Genomic DNA, 18078 nt, shown 5'->3' with positions numbered 1-18078 from the left:
ATGGTTTGCGGTTACTTCTTTCCTAGCTTTAATCAGCGTAGGAATGACTTCCTCCGGAATGCCCTTTTCCTTTAGGATCCGGTGTTCAACCGCCATGCCGTCAAACGCAGTCGCGGTAAGTCTTGGAACAGACAGGGCCCCTGCTGTAGCAGATCCTGTCTGAGCGGTAGAGGCCATGGGTCCTCTGATATAATTTCTTAAAGTTCTGGGTACCAAGCTCTTCTTGGCCAATCCGGAACCACGAGTATCGTTCTTACTCCTCGCCTTCTTATTATTCTCAGTACCTTTGGTATGAGAGGCAGAGGGGGGGAACACATAAACCGACTGGTACACCCACGGTGTCACTAGAGCGTCCACAGCTATTGCCTGAGGGTCTCTTGACCTGGCGCAATATTTATCTAGTTTTTTTGTTTAAGCGGAACGCTATCATGTCTACCTGTGGCCTTTCCCAACGGTTTACCATCAGTTGGAAGACTTCTGGATGAAGTCCCCACTCTCCCGGGTGTAAATCGTGTCTGCTGAGGAAGTCTGCTTCCCAGTTATCCACTCCCGGAATGAACACTGCTGACAGTGCTAACACGTGATTTTCCGCCCATCGGAGAATCCTTGTGGCTTCTGCCATCGCCATCCTGCTTCTTGTGCCGCCCTGTCTGTTTACATGGGCGACTGCCGTGATGTTGTCTGATTGGATCAGTACCGGCTGGTTTTGAAGCAGAGGCCTTACCTGACTCAGGGCATTGTAAATGGCCCTCAGTTCCAGAATATTTATGTGTAGGGAAGTCTCCTGACTTGACCAAAGTCCCTGGAAGTTTCTTCCCTGTGTGACTGCCCCCCAGCCTCAAAGGCTGGCATCCGTGGTCACCAGGACCCAGTCCTGTATGCCGAACCTGCGGCCCTCTTGAAGATGGGCACTCTGCAGCCACCACAGTAGCGATACCCTGGTCCTTGGAGACAGGGTCATCAGCCGATGCATCTGAAGATGCGATCCGGACCACTTGTCCAACAGGTCCCACTGAAAAGTTCTTGCATGGAACCTGCCGAATGGGATTGCTTCGTAGGAAGCTACCATTTTTCCCAGGACTCGCGTGCAATGATGCACCGATAACTGTTTCGGCTTCAGGAGGTCTCTGACTAGAGATGACAGCTCCTTGGCTTTCTCCTCCGGGAGAAACACTTTTTTTTCTGGTCTGTGTCCAGAACCATCCCCAGGAACAGTAGACGTGTCGTAGGAACCAGCTGTGACTTTGGAATGTTTAGAATCCAACCGTGCTGTTGTAGCACTTTCCGAGATAGTGCTACCCTGACTAACAACTGCTCCTTGGACCTCGCCTTTATAAGGAGATCGTCCAAGTACGGGATAATTAAAACTCCCTTTTTTCGAAGGAGTATCATTATTTCGGCCATTACCTTGGTAAACACCCTCGGTGCCGTGTACAGTCCAAACGGCAGTGTCTGGACTTGGTAATGGCAATCCTGTACCACAAATCTGAGGTACTCCTGGTGAGGATGGTAAATGGGGACATTCAGGTAAGCATCCTTGATGTCCAGGGATACCATGTAATCCCCCTCGTCCAGGCTTGCAATAACCGCCCTGAGCGATTCCATCTTGAACTTGAATTTTTTTATATATGTGTTCAAGGATTTTAAATATAAAATGGGTCACACCGAACCGTACGGTTTCGGTACCCCAAACAGTGTGGAATAGTAACCCCGTCCTTGTTGAAGTAGGGGCACCTTGACTATCACCTGCTGGGAATACAGCTTGTGAATTGCCTCTAGCACAGCCTCCCTGCCTGAGGGAGTTGTCAGCAAGGCAGATTTGAGGAAACGGCGGGGGGAAGACATCTCGAATTCCAGCTTGTACCCCTGAGATACTACTTGAAGGAAACAGGGATCCACCTGTGAGCGAGCCCACTGATCGCTGAAATTTTTGAGGCGGCCCCCCACCGTACCTGGCTACGCCTGTGGAGCCCCCGCGTCATGCGGTGGACTCAGAGGAAGCGGTAGAAGAATTTTGATTCTGGGAACTGGCTGACTGGTGCAGCTTTTTCCCTCTTCCCTTGTCTCTATGCAGAAAGGAAGCGCCTTTGACCCGCTTGCTTTTCTGAAGCCGAAAGGACTGTACCTGATAATACAGTGCTTTCTTAGTCTGTGAGGAAACCTGAGGTAAAAAATTATCTTCCCAGCTGTTGCTGTGGATACGAGGTCCCAGAGACCATCCCCAAATAATTCCTCACCCTTATAAGGCAGAATCTCTATGCGCCTTTTAAAGTCAGGATCACCTGTCCAGTGACAGGTCTCTAACACCCTCCTGACAGAATGGACATTACATTAATTTTGGATGCCAGCCGGCAAAATATCCCTCTGTGCATCCCTCATATATAAGACGACGTCTTTAATATGTTCATATGTTAGCAAACTAGTCTCCCTGTTTGACAGGGTCACCGACCACGCTGCAGCAGCACGATCTGCAGGTCTCAGTCTAGTACCTGAGTGTGTAAATACAGACTTCAGGATAGCCTCCTGCTTTTTATCAACAGGTACCTTCGAAGTGGCCGTATCCTAAGACGGCAGTGCCACCTTTTTTGACAACCGTGTGAGCGCCTTATCCACCCTAGGGGATATCTCCCAGCGTAACTTATCCTCTGGCGGGAAAGGGTACGCCATCAGTAACTGTTTAGAAATTACCAGTTTCTTATCGGGGGAACCCACGCTTTTTCACACACTTCATTCACTCATCTGATGGGGGAACAAAACACTGCCTGCTTTTTCTCCCCAATCATAAAACCCATTTTTAGAGGTACTTGGGTTAATGTCAGAAATGTGTAACACATTTTTTATTGCCGGGATCAAGTCACGGATGTTCCTAGTGGATTGTGTATATGTCTCAACCTTGTCGACACTGGAGTCAGACTCCGTGTCGACATCTGTGTCTGCCATCTGAGGGAGCGGGCGTTTTTGAGCCCCTGATGGCCTTTGAGACGCCTGGGCAGGCGCGGGCTGAGAAGCCGTCTGTCCCACAGCTGTTACGTCATCCAGCCTTTTATGTAAGGAGTTGACACTGTCGGTTAATACCTTCCACCTATCCATCCACTCTGGTGTCGGCCCCACAGGGGGCGACATCACATTTATCGGCATCTGCTCCGTCACCACATAAGCCTCCTCATCAAACATGTCGACACCGCCGTACCGACACACACACAGGGAATGCTCTGACTGAGGACAGGACCCCACAAAGCCCTTTGGGGAGACAGAGAGAGAGTATGCCAGCACACACCAGAGCGCTATATAATGTGGGGATTAACACTATAACTGAGTGAATTTTCCCCAATAGCTGCTTGTATATACAAAATTGCGCCTAAATTTAGTGCCCCCCCTCTCTTTTTAACCCTTTGAGCCTGAAAACTACAGGGGAGAGCCTGGGGAGCTGTCTTCCAGCTGCACTGTGAAGAGAAAATGGCGCCAGTGTGTTGAGGGAGATAGCTCCGCCCCTTTTTCGCTGACTTTTCTCCCGCTTTTTTATGGATTCTGGCAGGGGTATTTATCACTTATATAGCCTCTGGGACTATATATTGTGATTATTTTGCCAGCCAAGGTCTTATTATTGCTGCTCAGGGCGCCCCCCCCCCAGCGCCCTGCACCCTCAGTGACCGGAGTGTGAAGTGTGTATGAGGAGCAATGGCGCACAGCTGCAGTGCTGTGCGCTACCTTGGTGAAGACTGATGTCTTCTGCCGCCGATTTTCCGGACCTCTTCCTGCTTCTGGCTCTGTAAGGGGGACGACGGCGCGGCTCCGGGACCAAACACCAAGGACGGGCCTGCGGTCGATCCCTCTGGAGCTAATGGTGTCCAGTAGCCTAAGAAGCCCAAGCTAGCTGCAAGCAGGTAGGTTCGCTTCTTCTCCTCTTATTCCCTCGGTGCAGTGAGCCTGTTGCCAGCAGGTCTCATTGTAAAAAAAAAAACCTAACATATACTTTCTTTCTAGAAGCTCAGGAGAGCCCCTAGTGTGCATCCAGCTCGGCCGGGCACAAAAATCTAACTGAGGCTTGGAGGAGGGTCATAGTGGGAGGAGCCAGTGCACACCAGGTGACCTAAAGCTTTCTTTAGTTGTGCCCAGTCTCCTACGGAGCCTATTCCCCATGGTCCTTACGGAGTTCCCAGCATCCACTAGGACGTCAGAGAAATAAAGCAGCCAGTATTTACCCTGCACAGAAACAATATAACCCACCCAAATCTAACTCTCTGCACGTTACATCTGCCACACTTGCAGTGCACATGGTTTTGCCCCACTGCTAACAAATTTGCTGCTGCGATCAACTCTGAACTACCCCCTGAGTTTCTCGGGTTTATTCGACACTCTGTCAAAGGGTTTACCTTCCTCCCCAAAAGGCTCGCTTCCGCTCCTATCTCAGATCTCATGATCCTCCTGTATGCAACTGCTGGGAAAGATGGTGACTTCCTACGACGCAGTAACAGCTCTTCTCGAATGTAAACTCTTGCAAGCAGGGCCCTCTCTACCACTACATAACTATGTAATCAGCAGATAATCTATAAAAGTTCATCTGAAGACCCTTCTAATGTTTTTCCACTGTGACTGGTGCTGTGGAACCCTTGAGGTTCCTTTATAACAGGATATTTGTGCTTACGGTACCAGTATACCCCTTTCGCCGATTCAATAAGGGACTCTTGAGGTATAGATGGTGAGGACACTTGTTGGAATGATCTGCTTATGCAGGCTGACTGGTGCCTAAAACCATGGCTCTAAGGGGCTAGGTCCTCAGATACAGCACTCGGATCTTTCTAATGCATGCAGAGAGGGTCTTCTCTCCTATGGACTTCTGCTGCCTTCCCATTTTAATTACACAGAATTGCACCGCAGATTCCTTGCATCTGTGCAATTCCTTACAAGCATTAAAGGAATGCGGTCAAGATGCCGGCGGTCGAAATACCGACGCCGGAATCCCGACATTCTCCCTCCGTGGGTGTCCACGACACCCATAGAGGGAGAATATAATAGTGTGGCGAGCGAAGCGAGCCCGCAAGGGGCTGCGTTCCGCTCGCCACCCCTGTCGGGATTCCGGCGTCTGTATTTCGACCGCCGGGATTCCGGCCGGCGGCATTTAGTACTGATCCCGCATGAAATAGGCCCTGGGTCTTTTGCACAGTACGGGTCTTTAGCTTGAGCCACCTAGTCCTCAGTCCATACATACACTGAGTTTGACAGATTATAAATTGTGGAAAATTCTAGGTTTGGATGAAAGAGGGGATGCAGTTTCAGAGTGGACCCTCCCGTTGTGGCGGCTTTGGGATGCCCCTAGTATTCACAATTATAGGCTACTTTATATTACATCATTAACTCGAAGTCCGTTGGGGAACAATGAACACCCGCCCTTTTGCTATAAAATGTGTTCTACGCCATCTTGTTCATGTTCTGTCCTTTTAGGCTTTATTATTAAAACAAAGAGACTGAATATCCCAGTAGGCTGTGGGGTAACAGAGGGGAAGGAATCCAGGGTTCTAGTGTCCCTAACTAGAATCAAAGAAAACGTTAATGCACGAAAATAAGATTTTACTTACCGGTAAATCTTTTTCTCGTAGTCCGTAGTGGATGCTGGGGACTCCGTAAGGACCATGGGGAATAAACGGGCTCCGCAGGAGACTGGGCACTCTAAAAGATTTAGTACTACCTGGTGTGCACTGGCTCCTCCCTCTATGCCCCTCCTCCAGACCTCAGTTAAGGAAACTGTGCCCGGAAGAGCTGACATTACAAGGAAAGGATTTTGGAATCCAGGGTAAGACTCATACCAGCCACACCGTATAACTTGTGATAACCTTACCCAGTTAACAGTATGAACAAACAACATAGCATCAACCAAAGGATGCCAATATAACATAACCCTTTATTAAGCAATAACTATATACACGTATTGCAGAAAGTGCGCACTGGGGACGGGCGCCCAGCATCCACTACGGACTACGAGAAATAGATTTACCGGTGAGTAAAATCTTATTTTCTCTAACGTCCTAGTGGATGCTTACGGAGTGTAAGGACCATGGGGATTATACCAAAGCCTCCAAACGGGCGGGAGAGTGCGGATGACTCTGCAGCACCGAATGGGCAAACACAAGGTCCTCCTCAGCCAGGGTATCAAACTTGTAGAATTTTGCAAAAGTGTTTGAACCCGACCAAGTAGCAGCTCGGCAAAGCTGTAATGCCAAGACCCCTCTGGCAGCCGCCCAAGAAGAGCCCACCTTCCTTGTGGAGTGGGCTTTCACTGATTTTGGATGCGGCAATCCTGCCACAGAATGAGCCTGCTGAATCGTGTTACAGATCCAGCGCGCAATAGTTTGCTTTGAAGCAGGAGCACCCAGCTTGTTGGATGCATACAGGATAAACAGCGAGTCAGTCTTCCTGACTCCAGCCGTTCTGTTAACAAGTCTTCAAAGCCCGGACCACGTCCAGCAACTTGGAATCCTCACGAGTAGCCGCAGGCACCACAATAGGTTGGTTCAAATGAAACGAAGACACAACCTTTGGTAGAAATTGCGGACGAGTCCGCAATTCTGCCCTGTCCATATGAAAAACCAGATAGGGGCTTTTACATGACAAAGCCGCCAATTCTGACACACGCCTAGCCGACGCTAAGGCCAACAGCATGACCACTTTCCATGTGAGATACTTTAGCTCCACGGTCTTAAGTGGCTCAAACCAGTGGGATTTCAGGAACCCCAAGACCACGTTAAGATCCCAAGGTGCCACTGGTGGCACAAAAGGGGGCTGAATATGCAGCACTCCCTTAACAAACGTCTGAACCTCAGGCAGTGAAGCCAGTTCCTTTTGAAAGAAAATGGATAGGGCCGAAATCTGGACCTTTATGGACCCTAATTTTAGGCCCATAGTCACTCCTGACTGCAGGAAGTGCAGGAATCGACCCAGCTGGAATCCCTCTGTAGAGGCCTTCCTGGCCTCACACCAAGCAACATATTTTCGCCATATACGGTGATAATGTTTTGCAGTCCCGTCTTTCCTAGCCTTTATCAGCGTAGGAATAACTTCATACGGAATGCCCTTTTCCGCTAGGATCCGGCGTTCAAACGCCGCCGCGGTAAGTCTTGGAACAGACAGGGCCCTTGTTGTAACAGGTCCTGTCTGAGAGGCAGAGGCCATGGGTCCTCTGTGAGCATTTCTTGCAGTTCCGGGTACCAAGTCCTTCTTGGCCAATCCGGAGCAATGAATATTGTTCTCACTCCTCTTTTTCTTACAATTCTCAGCACCTTGGGTATGAGAGGAAGAGGAGGAAACACATAGACCGACTGGAACACCCACGGTGTTACTAGTGCGTCCACAGCTATCGCCTGAGGGTCCCTTGACCTGGCGCAATACCTGTTTAGCTTTTTGTTGAGGCGTGACGCCATCATGTCCACCTGTGGGAGTTCCCATCGATTTGCAATCAGCGTGAAGACTTCTTGATGAAGTCTCCACTCTCCCGGGTGGAGGTCGTGTCTGCTGAGGAAGTCTGCTTCCCAGTTGTCGACCCCCGGAATGAACACTGCTGACCGTGCCTGCACGTGATTCTCCGCCCAACGAAGAATCCTGGTGGCTTCTGCCATCGCCACCCTGCTTCTTGTGCCGCCCTGTCTGTTGACATGGGCCACTGCAGTGATGTCTGACTGAATCAGCACTGGTTGGTCTCGAAGCAGAGGCTCCGCTTGGCTTAGGGCGTTGTATATGGCCCTTAGTTCTAGGATATTTATGTGCAGACAAGTCTCCTGACTTGACCACAGCCCTTGGAAGTTTCTTCCCTGAGTACTGCCCCCCAACCTCGGAGGTTTGCATCCGTGGTCACAAGGACCCAGTCCTGTATGCCGAACCTGCGGCCCTCGAGGAGGTGAGCCCTCTGCAGCCACCACAGAAGAGACACCCTGGCCCTGGGGGCCAGGGTGATCAGCAGATGCATCTGAAGATGCGATCCGGACCACTTGTCCAACAGATCCCACTGAAAAATCCTGGCATGGAACCTGCCGAAGGGAATGGCTTCGTATGACGCCACCATCTTTCCCAGGACTCGCGTGCAGTGATGCACCGACACCTGTTTTGGCTTCAGGAGGTCCCTGACCAGAGTCACGAGCTCCTGAGCCTTCTCCTCCGGGAGAAATACCTTCTTCTGGCCTGTATCCAGAATCATGCCCAGGAAGGGCAGACGCTTCGTAGGGATCAGCTGCGACTTTGGAATATTCAGAATACAGCCGTGCTGCCGCAACACTTCCCGAGAGTGTGCTACGCTGATCAGTAATTGCTCCCTGGACCTCGCCTTTATGAGGAGATCGTCCAAGTATGGGATAATTGTAACTCCTTGCTTCCGAAGGAGCACCATCATCTCCGCCATCACCTTGGTAAATATTCTCGGTGCCGTGGACAGGCCAAACGGCAGCGTCTGGAATTGGTAATGACAGTCCTGTACCACAAACCTGAGGTACTCTTGATGAGGCGGATAAATGGGGACATGCAAGTAAGCATCCTTGATGTCCAGAGACACCATGAAATCCCCCTCTTCCAGACTTGCAATGACCGCTCCATTTTGAACTTGAATTTCCTCAGATAAATATTCAGGGATTTTAAATTCAAGATGGGCCTGACCGAACCGTCCGGTTTCGGTACCACAAACATAGTGGAATAGTAACCCCTTCCCTGTTGAAGGAGGGGAACCTTTACCACCACCTGCTGGAGGTATAGCTTGTGAATTGCCGCCAGCACTACCTCCCTTTCCATGGGGGAAGCTGGCAAGGCCGATTTTAGGTACCGGTGAGGGGGCGTCACCTCGAACTCCAGCTTGTATCCCTGAGACACAATTTGTATAGCCCAAGGATCCACCTGTGAGCGAACCCACTGGTGGCTAAAATTTCGGAGACGCGCCCCCACCGCTCCTGGCTCCGCCTGTGGAGCCCCAGCCTCATGCAGTGGATTTAGTGGAAGCCGGGGAGGACTTTTGTTCCTGGGAACTAGCTGCATGGTGCAGCTTTTTTCCTCTACCCCTGCCAAGAAAAGATGCCCCTCTGACTTTCTTGCTCTTTTGCGAACGAAAGGACTGCATTTGGTAATACGGTGCTTTCTTCGGCTGTGAGGGAACATAAGGCAAGCATTTGACTTCCCTGCTGTAGCAGTGGAAACTAGGTCCGAAAGACCGTCCCCAAATAATTCTTCACCCTTATAAGGCAAAACCTCCATGTGTTTTTTAGAGTCGGCATCCCCTGTCCATTGCCGAGTCCATAAGACCCTTCTGGCAGAAATGGACATTGCGTTTACTCTAGAGCCCAGCAGGCAAATGTCCCTCTGGGCATCGCGCATATATAGGACAGCGTCCTTGATATGTCCCAGGGTGAGTAGAACAGTGTCCCTGTCCAGGGTATCTATCTCCTCCGAGAGATTATCAGTCCAAGCTGCTACAGCACTACACATCCAGGCCGAAGCAATTGCTGGCCTCAGTATAGTACCAGAATGTGTATAAACAGACTTCAGGATACTTTCCTGCTTTCTATCCGCAGGATCCTTTAGGGCGGCCGTATCCTGAGATGGCAGGGCCACCCTCTTAGATAAGCGTGTCAACGCCTTGTCTACCCTCGGGGAGGATTCCCAGCGTAACCTGTCTGTTGGCGGGAAAGGATACGCCATCAGTAATCTCTTGGAAATTACTACTTTCCTATCAGGGGAATCCCACGCTTTTACACATAATTCATTTAATTCATGTGAAGGGGGAAAAGTCACTTCTTGCTTTTTCTCCCCATACATATAAACCCTCTTGTCAGGGACAGGGTTTTCCTCTGATATGTGCAATATATCCTTCATTGCTATAATCATGTAGCGGATGGCTTTAGTCATTTTAGGCTGCAACTTTGCATCATAGTCATCGACACTGGAGTCAGACTCCGTGTCGGCATCTGTGTCAACCATCTGAGATAGTGGGCGCTTTTGAGACCCTGACGGCCTCTGCATTGTAGGATCAGGCATGGGTTGAGACCCTGACTGTCCCAAGGCTACAGCTTTATCCAACCTGTTATGTAAGGAGCTTACATTATCATTTAACACCTTCCACATATCCATCCAATCAGGTGTCGGCACCGTCACCTCATTCACCTGCACTTGTTCTGCCTCCACATATCCTTCCTCATCAAACATGTCGACACTGACGTACCGACACACCGCACACACACAGGGAATGCTCTGAGGACAGGACCCCACAAAGGCTTTTGGGGAGACAGAGAGAGAGTATGCCAGCACACACCCCAGCGCTATATAACCCAGGGATTACACTGTACCTTAGTGATTACCCAGTAGCTGCTGTTTGTGATCGTTTTGCGCCTAAATTTATGTGCCCCCCCTCTCTTTTTACCCTTTTTGCACCTGGATACTGCAGGGGAGAGCCTGGGGAGCGTCTTTCCAGCGGAGCTGTGAAGAGAAAATGGCGCTGGTGTGCTGAGGAAGAAGGCCCCGCCCCCTCATCGGCGGGCTTCTGTCCCGCTTCTATGTGTAAAAAATGGCGGGGGCTCGAACATATATCCAGTGCCTGACTGGATATGTGTGTTATTTTGCCAAAAGGTACCTTAATTGCTGCCCAGGGCGCCCTGCACCCTACAGTGACCGGAGTGTGCTGCGGGAGCAATGGCGCACAGCTGCAGTGCTGTGCGCTACCTTAAGTGAAGACAGGAGTCTTCTGCCGCCGATTTCGATGTCTTCATGCTTCTGCACTTCTGGCTCTGCGAGGGGGACTGCGGCGCGGCTCCGGGAACGGACGATCAAGGTTAGGTACCGGTGTTCGATCCCTCTGGAGCTAATGGTGTCCAGTAGCCTAAGAAGCGCAACCTAGCCGCAGTTAGTAGGTTTGCTTCTCTCCCCTCAGTCCCACGTAGCAGAGTCTGTTGCCAGCAGAAGCTCTCTGAAAATAAAAAAACCTAAACTAAAATACTTTCTTCTTAGCAAGCTCAGGAGAGCCCACTAAAAGCACCCAGCTCTGGCCGGGCACAGATTCTAACTGAGGTCTGGAGGAGGGGCATAGAGGGAGGAGCCAGTGCACACCAGGTAGTACTAAATCTTTCTTTAGAGTGCCCAGTCTCCTGCGGAGCCCGTCTATTCCCCATGGTCCTTACGGAGTCCCCAGCATTCACTAGGACGTTAGAGAAAATCCTGTGCTTGTTTTTAGCTAGGAACCCTAATGCCAGTGTGCCAAACAGAATATACTGAAGGCCAGTGGCAGGCTGATGCTTTACACTGCACACTCAGGATGGGCCACTAAATGGGTCACTCCCCATTCCGTTGTGGGGACACGGACTGCGCTTACTTGCCAACAGGGCGTTCTGCAGTTCTTGTTTTTACCCACCATCACTGTAAGACATAACTGGGCCTACCCCTTTGATGTTGGTGCACAGATAATTCATATCTAGAAAGAGCCGACTTTAAAGACCCCTGCACCCTTATCCAGTTCATCACTAGAGCATGTATATAAATGAAAGCAGACTTATAATGTAGGGTTACTGCACCATACTCTTAAGACTTTCACTCACCCAAAGCACCAATTTTGTGGACTGCACCAGCTATTAACCGCAACAGTAACACTTTGTTATAATTTAATTATATACAGTATATGTTACACATCCACAGGCATTTTCCAGGTTGCGCATGCAGACACAGCAGTGCAGAGTATCTCAGGGGTGGAATAACCTAGCTCTTGTTGGGCTGAGATACGAATAGGACTCCCTACAACTTGAGGATGGCATAGACTAAGGGCACAGACTGGATCAAGATAAAAGGTATAGCTGGTGTTAGCGCGCTATAACATAACTCCTAATAGCGCAGGCAGTTCTAGTACCGCCTGCCGTCTTGTTAATGTTGAAGACTCCTCTGGTATAGTCTCTCTGGGCACTAAGAGAGTGATCCTGCCATAGTCTCTTTAGCCATCTCATGTAGGACTTGGTATGGGGCAGCAGCAGTGCGACAGGAGTATAAACTCCTACTGAGCAGAGGTTACAGTTCATGGGGTGTTTTAATGGAAGAAAGCATGGTTAGAATAGGTCGGTCTTCCCCTAGTCCCAAAGCTAGCAGTGCCGCAGTCAGAATCGTCCTCTTAGTTACAGTCAGGGGCTGGGACGGCATCACCTGCAACACACAGAATGTATGAGACAGACTGGAGAAGCATTGCTAATAGAGAATATTGATTTCATTCTAGTTACATAGAAGAGACATGTACACAGTTTGCAAATAAGAACATAGACCAATTTTATTATCTAAGGATGGTAGCCCTTCACTTAGAGTAGTGGTTCTCAACTCCAGTCCTCAAGTATGCCCAACAGGTCATGTTTTCTGGGTATATTTAATCATGAGCAGGTAAGCCGATCTATGTTGCTGGGTCAGTAATTTTCCCACCTGCTTCCACAGGCAGAAGTCCTCAATACATGACCTGTTGGGAAAATGTGAGATGTGTATCCGAGAACCACTTATTTAGAGCAATGAGATGTTGTGACACAAAGACATCAAATTACCGAGCTTTAAAATTATACACGCAACACTGGAGCTTTATTCTTGCCATGAAATCTTTCATGTAGGTCTGTATGGTAACTGCATTCTGGGGTTTTACCTCTAGATGGCACCAGCTGAGAGTAGAGGGAAGTTAAATAAAAAATAAAATAAAAATAGAACCGGCATTCCATTTCCCACTGATGAGAGCTGTCACAGTGGTGAAGGATAGAAAATAGCCAGAACAAACAAGGTCAGGACAATGTGCCCTATACCACAGACTACGAGTGCATGGGCCAGACAGGAAAGGGATTAAGGGGGAGATGTACTAAACCTGGGGGAGAGATAAAGTATCAGCCAACCAGCTCCTAACTGCCATGCTACAGGCTGTGTTTAAAAAATGAAAGTTAGGAGCTGGTTGGTTGGTACTTTATCTCATCCAAGGCTTAGTAAATACAGTAGACCCCTAAGGGAAAGGAGGTATGGGTGAGCGTAATCTGTAATTATCCCACACACTGGTTTTGCCAGCAGTTGTGTTGCAAGCTGTTATATTGTAACTAACTTACCCGCTCTAATTTATGTAGACATATTAAGCCATCAGGAGCCAGATGGAAGGTGGAGAAAGCATCATATGTCCTAAACAAAGCAAAAACAGTCCATATTCAATCAGTGTGACTGTCTGGAGTATTAAAGTGCAGCAGAATGCAGAGACAGCAGCCATATTGGTAGGAATGAGCTCCTCTGATTTGGTTGATTGATAGTTAAAATACAAAAACTAACAAACAAACACGCCTGTGTGGTGCAGCAATGACACCACAAAGGGAAGACCACTCCTGGATATTCACCCCTATTGAGGTCAGCCCTACTGCTTAATATTACAGTGGGGTCCTCCCTTATATGGACAGGTGTGCCTCTATACACACTGCTGCCAGGACACCGGACACAAGTGTCTATCTGTACAAACCACACACAATATACAGGGTGACTTACATCAGACTTCTATATATTCAGCTAGAAAGCACAGCACTCTCTGGAGTAGTTGTGTCACAATATATAATAAAGTTTATTCAACAGGAACATACTATCCAGTACTGAAACGCTCACTTACGCGATGGAGCCGCTGTGACTCTGTAAGTCAGTGTACTGCAGGTTAGACACATTGGCATAACAATACTGACAGCAAGAGCCAATCACATCTTTTCTTTCATTCATGTGAGCACAGCAAACATACGCAATGCTATGGGCTTACCTGTACAGCTCACTCTTGTCACTACGGAAAGCGTATAGCAGGAGACAGTGTAACGGGAAGCCAGAAAACGACCAGCGGGCCTGGATACTGTTGGTCTCGGGGTGAGAGGTGAGTTTCAGGACCGTGACACGCGTATTGGTGTAATAGCACAATACCAGCAGCCGCATGCACGTCAGGAAGAGCTGGTACTTGACCAGTCCGCTGTGGGAGAGGAACAGCAGTCAGACAACAGACAGTGTCAATGAGAGACATTGGGCCTGGTTCAGGAGGTGGATGCAGTTGTGGCATCGGATGCAAAAGGTGATTTTTCAGTGGACATTTCTGGGTGGTAATGGGGGTGGCTATGCAGACGCGGGTGTGTCGCAGTCAGTGGCTTGTACCGCAGTTACACTGGAACCGGCAGCCATGTTACACCGGACATTCTGCGCCTACACAGGGATGCCGCAATATCCTTTGGTGCATCTTAAGAAGCACAGCGGCGGATAAATCCATCGGCCGCGGTGGTAGAAAACACTATGGGACCTGCTTAATAAACATGGTGTAAGTGCTGTAATCCCTACCAGCCAATCACACGCCCTCATTTGTCTAGTATTGCTCAGAACAACTCGCATATCAGTTGCTGTAGGTTACAGCACATTTAGGCACTTGGTACTACAGGAAAGAGTTCTAAAAACTGGTGCAGAGGGAAAGAGATGGTTTTCCCATAGCAACAAGATGATGTAAATTTTTTCAACAGCAGTTTAGGTAATGAAAACAAACTTGTTGCTATTGGCAACGCTCTCTCCGCACCAATTTAATAACTGCATCCCTAAACCACCACAACGCACACAAGAAACCTGAAGTCAGAACACAAATATCGTTAGAAGTATGGAGCAGGGAGTCAATAGTTTCAACAATAATCACCCCATAACTCAGGAGCTTTAAAGAACTGGCCTGATATAGCCTATGCAGCCGAGAAGCCAGGTGACCATCGCAGTAAGTGTGGTTGGAGGACGGATGCTGTTAACTTGGCTGTGCGGTCTGTGGGCCACTCAGGCTGTAATGAAGCCGGAAAAGATGATCTGGCTAAATCGGCTCCAGTGAAAAACATCAGGATCTCGTCTGGTTTAGTCACCCACACGTGGCCAAGTATCCCCTTCACTGCATGGGCCCTTTTTCAAACTACGGGGCAAATGTATTAACCTGGAGAAGGGATAAAGAAGTGATAAGCGCAAGGTGATAACGCACCAGCCAATCATTATGGATTTGAAAAATGACAGGAGCTGACGGGCTGGTGTTTTATCACCTTCCACTTATCACTGCTTTATCCCTTCTCCAGGCTTAATACATCTGCCCCTATGTTCCCCCATAGAAGTCATTATCTGGTGATCAGCAGAACACTATAAAGGTGCACTATCTCCCTATACCCCTTACTAGTTACTGCCTGGCGATCACATGTAATTACCAGGCAATGACACAAAATAAATATTTGGCAAAACGAGAAAAAAAATAACACATAACAATACATTATTATATTATAAGCGCGAACAGCATTATTTTCTAGTGCATGGAATCCACCCTTCTGCTGTTTTGGAAATGTGGATTAATGCAGATGTAAGAAACATTGTATTCCTTTGGGATAGTTCATGACCTTGCAATTTCATTGAAAACCAAAAAAAGCACCCCACTTTTTTGGGCCATTTTGTCATCGATTTTATTTTCCTTATGAAAATGTATAAACAAATTAAGGGTATTTTCTAAAAATGTAACGTATTCTGAAAAAAAATACGAGAAAAAAACAAAAAAAACAAAAACGTCTACTTTTGTGGGTTCTGCTTATTGATGTTTAAATAGTACCAAAGGAAAAATAGGCTCAGCACAGGGGCAAGACAAATAAAAACCCTCCACAGCGAAGGGGTAAAGTGATAATCCTGTCACTTGAATGGCACCTATCCATATATAACTAAACCTGCCAAACGTATTGTAAGCAAGTATGTTTTATAAAACAGCATTTACACACACAATACAAGCATACCTTTAGTGATAAAACTGTAGAAAATCACACACACACACACACACACACACACGTCTTTGCCTTCTTGCATTGAATCTTGCATTTGTGATGCTGCAAAATACCCTAGATTCTACTGAGAGAACACGTAATAATGGGAGAGAGATAGTAACTGCACAGCTCTTACCGTAGGTGCACGTGTAGCATATTGCTGACAAACTCCATGTCCTTCTTGTATAACTTGAAGTTTGCTGGTTTCCACAAGATATTAGGTAACTGTAAGGGAAGCGGGAATTATTGTTGCGAGAATATAGTGATTGGGAGGGCAAGACAGCTACTAGAGAGACATCTGTACTCCCCCTGGTGTGGATGGGAGTAACTGCTTTGTTCCGTTTCAAGATCAACAATCAGTATAAAGTCATAAAAAGCATGTAATCTTGACAACATGCAAAACCAAATTGCATCAAAATGATTCTTTTTGTCCTTACACGTGTCCAAACTGCCTGGCATGGAAACAAAGCCAATAGGGCTACAAATACGCAGGGTAACAAGACGGGCATGTGCTCTTTCCCATCATACTCTGTACCTATAACAATATGGAGTCAAAGTATTGATGGGACAGAAAGTTTATTTTTAAGTGCAGATGACTGGGGTAAGTACAGTAGGTAGCATTTACAATGCAAGCAATAATATCATTACCGAGTAGACAAGGAGATGTTGCAGCCGTACAGGTCATTTTGTGATTGCACAACACAAGCAAAATCATTTCTATAGGGTACCTCCTTTATAATGTTCAGATGTGAGTGGAGGGGATCCAGTCAGCATACTGGTGTTCAGGATGCCGGCAGCTGGAATACAGACACTGGTCAGTAAACCGACGCCGGGATCCAGATATCGATCACAAGGCCGCCACTGGAATCCCAACTTTCAGCATCCCGAAGGTAAGTATTAGGCTGCGGAAGGTGGGGTTTGGGGGATAGGGGGTGTTAGGTTTAGGCGGGGGAGGGGGGCACAATAGGGTTAGGCTGCAGGGGAGGAGGGTTAGGATCTAAGCAGGGAAGGTTACGGTGAGGCTGCAGGGGGTGTTAGAGTTAGGGGGTAGAGGGGGAGTGTTAGAATAATCCCCTAGCAGGGGTTTATGGTCATTAGGTCGACATGACTTTCAATTTTTTTAATTTTTTTTATTTACTTTTTCATATTTTACAATCCACGTGGACTACGATTGGGAATCGTAACCTGTGCCGAGCACAGCGGTAGCAGAGCAAGGCACCTTGCCTGAAGCATGGCAAGCCATGCGAGTGGACACGGTGCACTAATTGGGATTCCCCATCACTTTACGAAGAAAACGACACCAAAAAAAGTAAAGAAACTCATGTCAACCTTTTTTCCATGTTGACCTAATGACCATAGTGGTCGACCTAATGACCATAGTGGTCGACCTAATGACCATAGTGGTCGACCTAATGACCATAGTGGTCGACCTAATGACCATAGTGGTCGACCTAATGACCATAGTGGTCGACCTAATGACCATAGTGGTCGACCTAATGACCCATACCCCTAGCAGGTGGTGCCACTGTCCGTATTCTGACCGCCAGCTTCCCAATAATATCCCGAGTAGACCAGGGTGAGATCAGTAAAATGAGTCTCAGCCACCTGCTCTCCCCCCACCTAACGTGTCTCCTGCAAGGTCTGCAACAGCCTGGACCCAGGGTCCTATCCCACATCGGGGTGGGTGTTACGCACACTGCTGATGTTACAGAGCTGCAGCATTTTATTACAAGCCCTCCCAAGTAGGGGAGAGGACCTCATGCCTCGGAGACATTACAGGATCAGCTAGATCAGGGGAACACAGGCAAGTAAGATCTAGGTAATTTTATTAAGTCTTCTCCAACACTACCCAAAGCTAAATGTTTAGTTTTGGCTGGTGTTATCCTTTAACTAAGCAGAGCCGGCAATCAGATTGGAAACTCCGGCCATCACAAAAGCTACTCCTTGTAAAAGTCACAATTTCAAAGCCGATCATTTAAGGTTTTAAAACCAGCATGCAAAACCGCAGCTTAGTACATACAGTGTATCAGGTCTCAGATGAATATATAAACCACAGACAGCGGTGACCAGAAGATACAAGTAATGTGGCGGTAGCCTCATAAGGGGATATCATGCAAATAAGGGGTCAAAGCGATATCTAAGTTCCATTTGTAAAGACTTGTGGTGCCATGGCGAGCGGAGATGGAACAGACATGTACAGTAGATTGGGCACCATCATGCTACGGCTGGTGTGCCGCTACATATAGACAAAGTGGTAACATGAAGCCTCACTGTATATGAGGAA

The 18078-nt window shown here is 48.1% G+C and overlaps 1 protein-coding gene across 1 annotated transcript in view; it reads right to left on the bottom strand.

Annotated features, from left to right (window-relative positions):
• Positions 1–11601: 11601 nt before the first annotated feature.
• Positions 11602–18078, bottom strand: part of C8H6orf136 (chromosome 8 C6orf136 homolog) — a 38351-nt gene continuing 31874 nt past the window's right edge. The window contains exons 3-6 of the mRNA XM_063938013.1: positions 15931–16019; positions 13754–13954; positions 13071–13140; positions 11602–12147 (exon numbers count right to left, since the gene is read on the bottom strand). Coding sequence (XP_063794083.1) covers positions 12016–12147; positions 13071–13140; positions 13754–13954; positions 15931–16019 — 492 coding nt within the window. The 3' untranslated portion in view covers positions 11602–12015. The remainder of the gene's footprint in view (positions 12148–13070; positions 13141–13753; positions 13955–15930; positions 16020–18078) is intronic.

Source organism: Pseudophryne corroboree, chromosome 8 (assembly GCF_028390025.1).
Source record: "Pseudophryne corroboree isolate aPseCor3 chromosome 8, aPseCor3.hap2, whole genome shotgun sequence".
Taxonomy (NCBI): Eukaryota; Metazoa; Chordata; class Amphibia; order Anura; family Myobatrachidae; genus Pseudophryne; species Pseudophryne corroboree.
The sequence above is the reverse complement of the archived record's forward strand: the minus strand, read 5'-3'. Positions and strand labels throughout refer to the sequence as shown.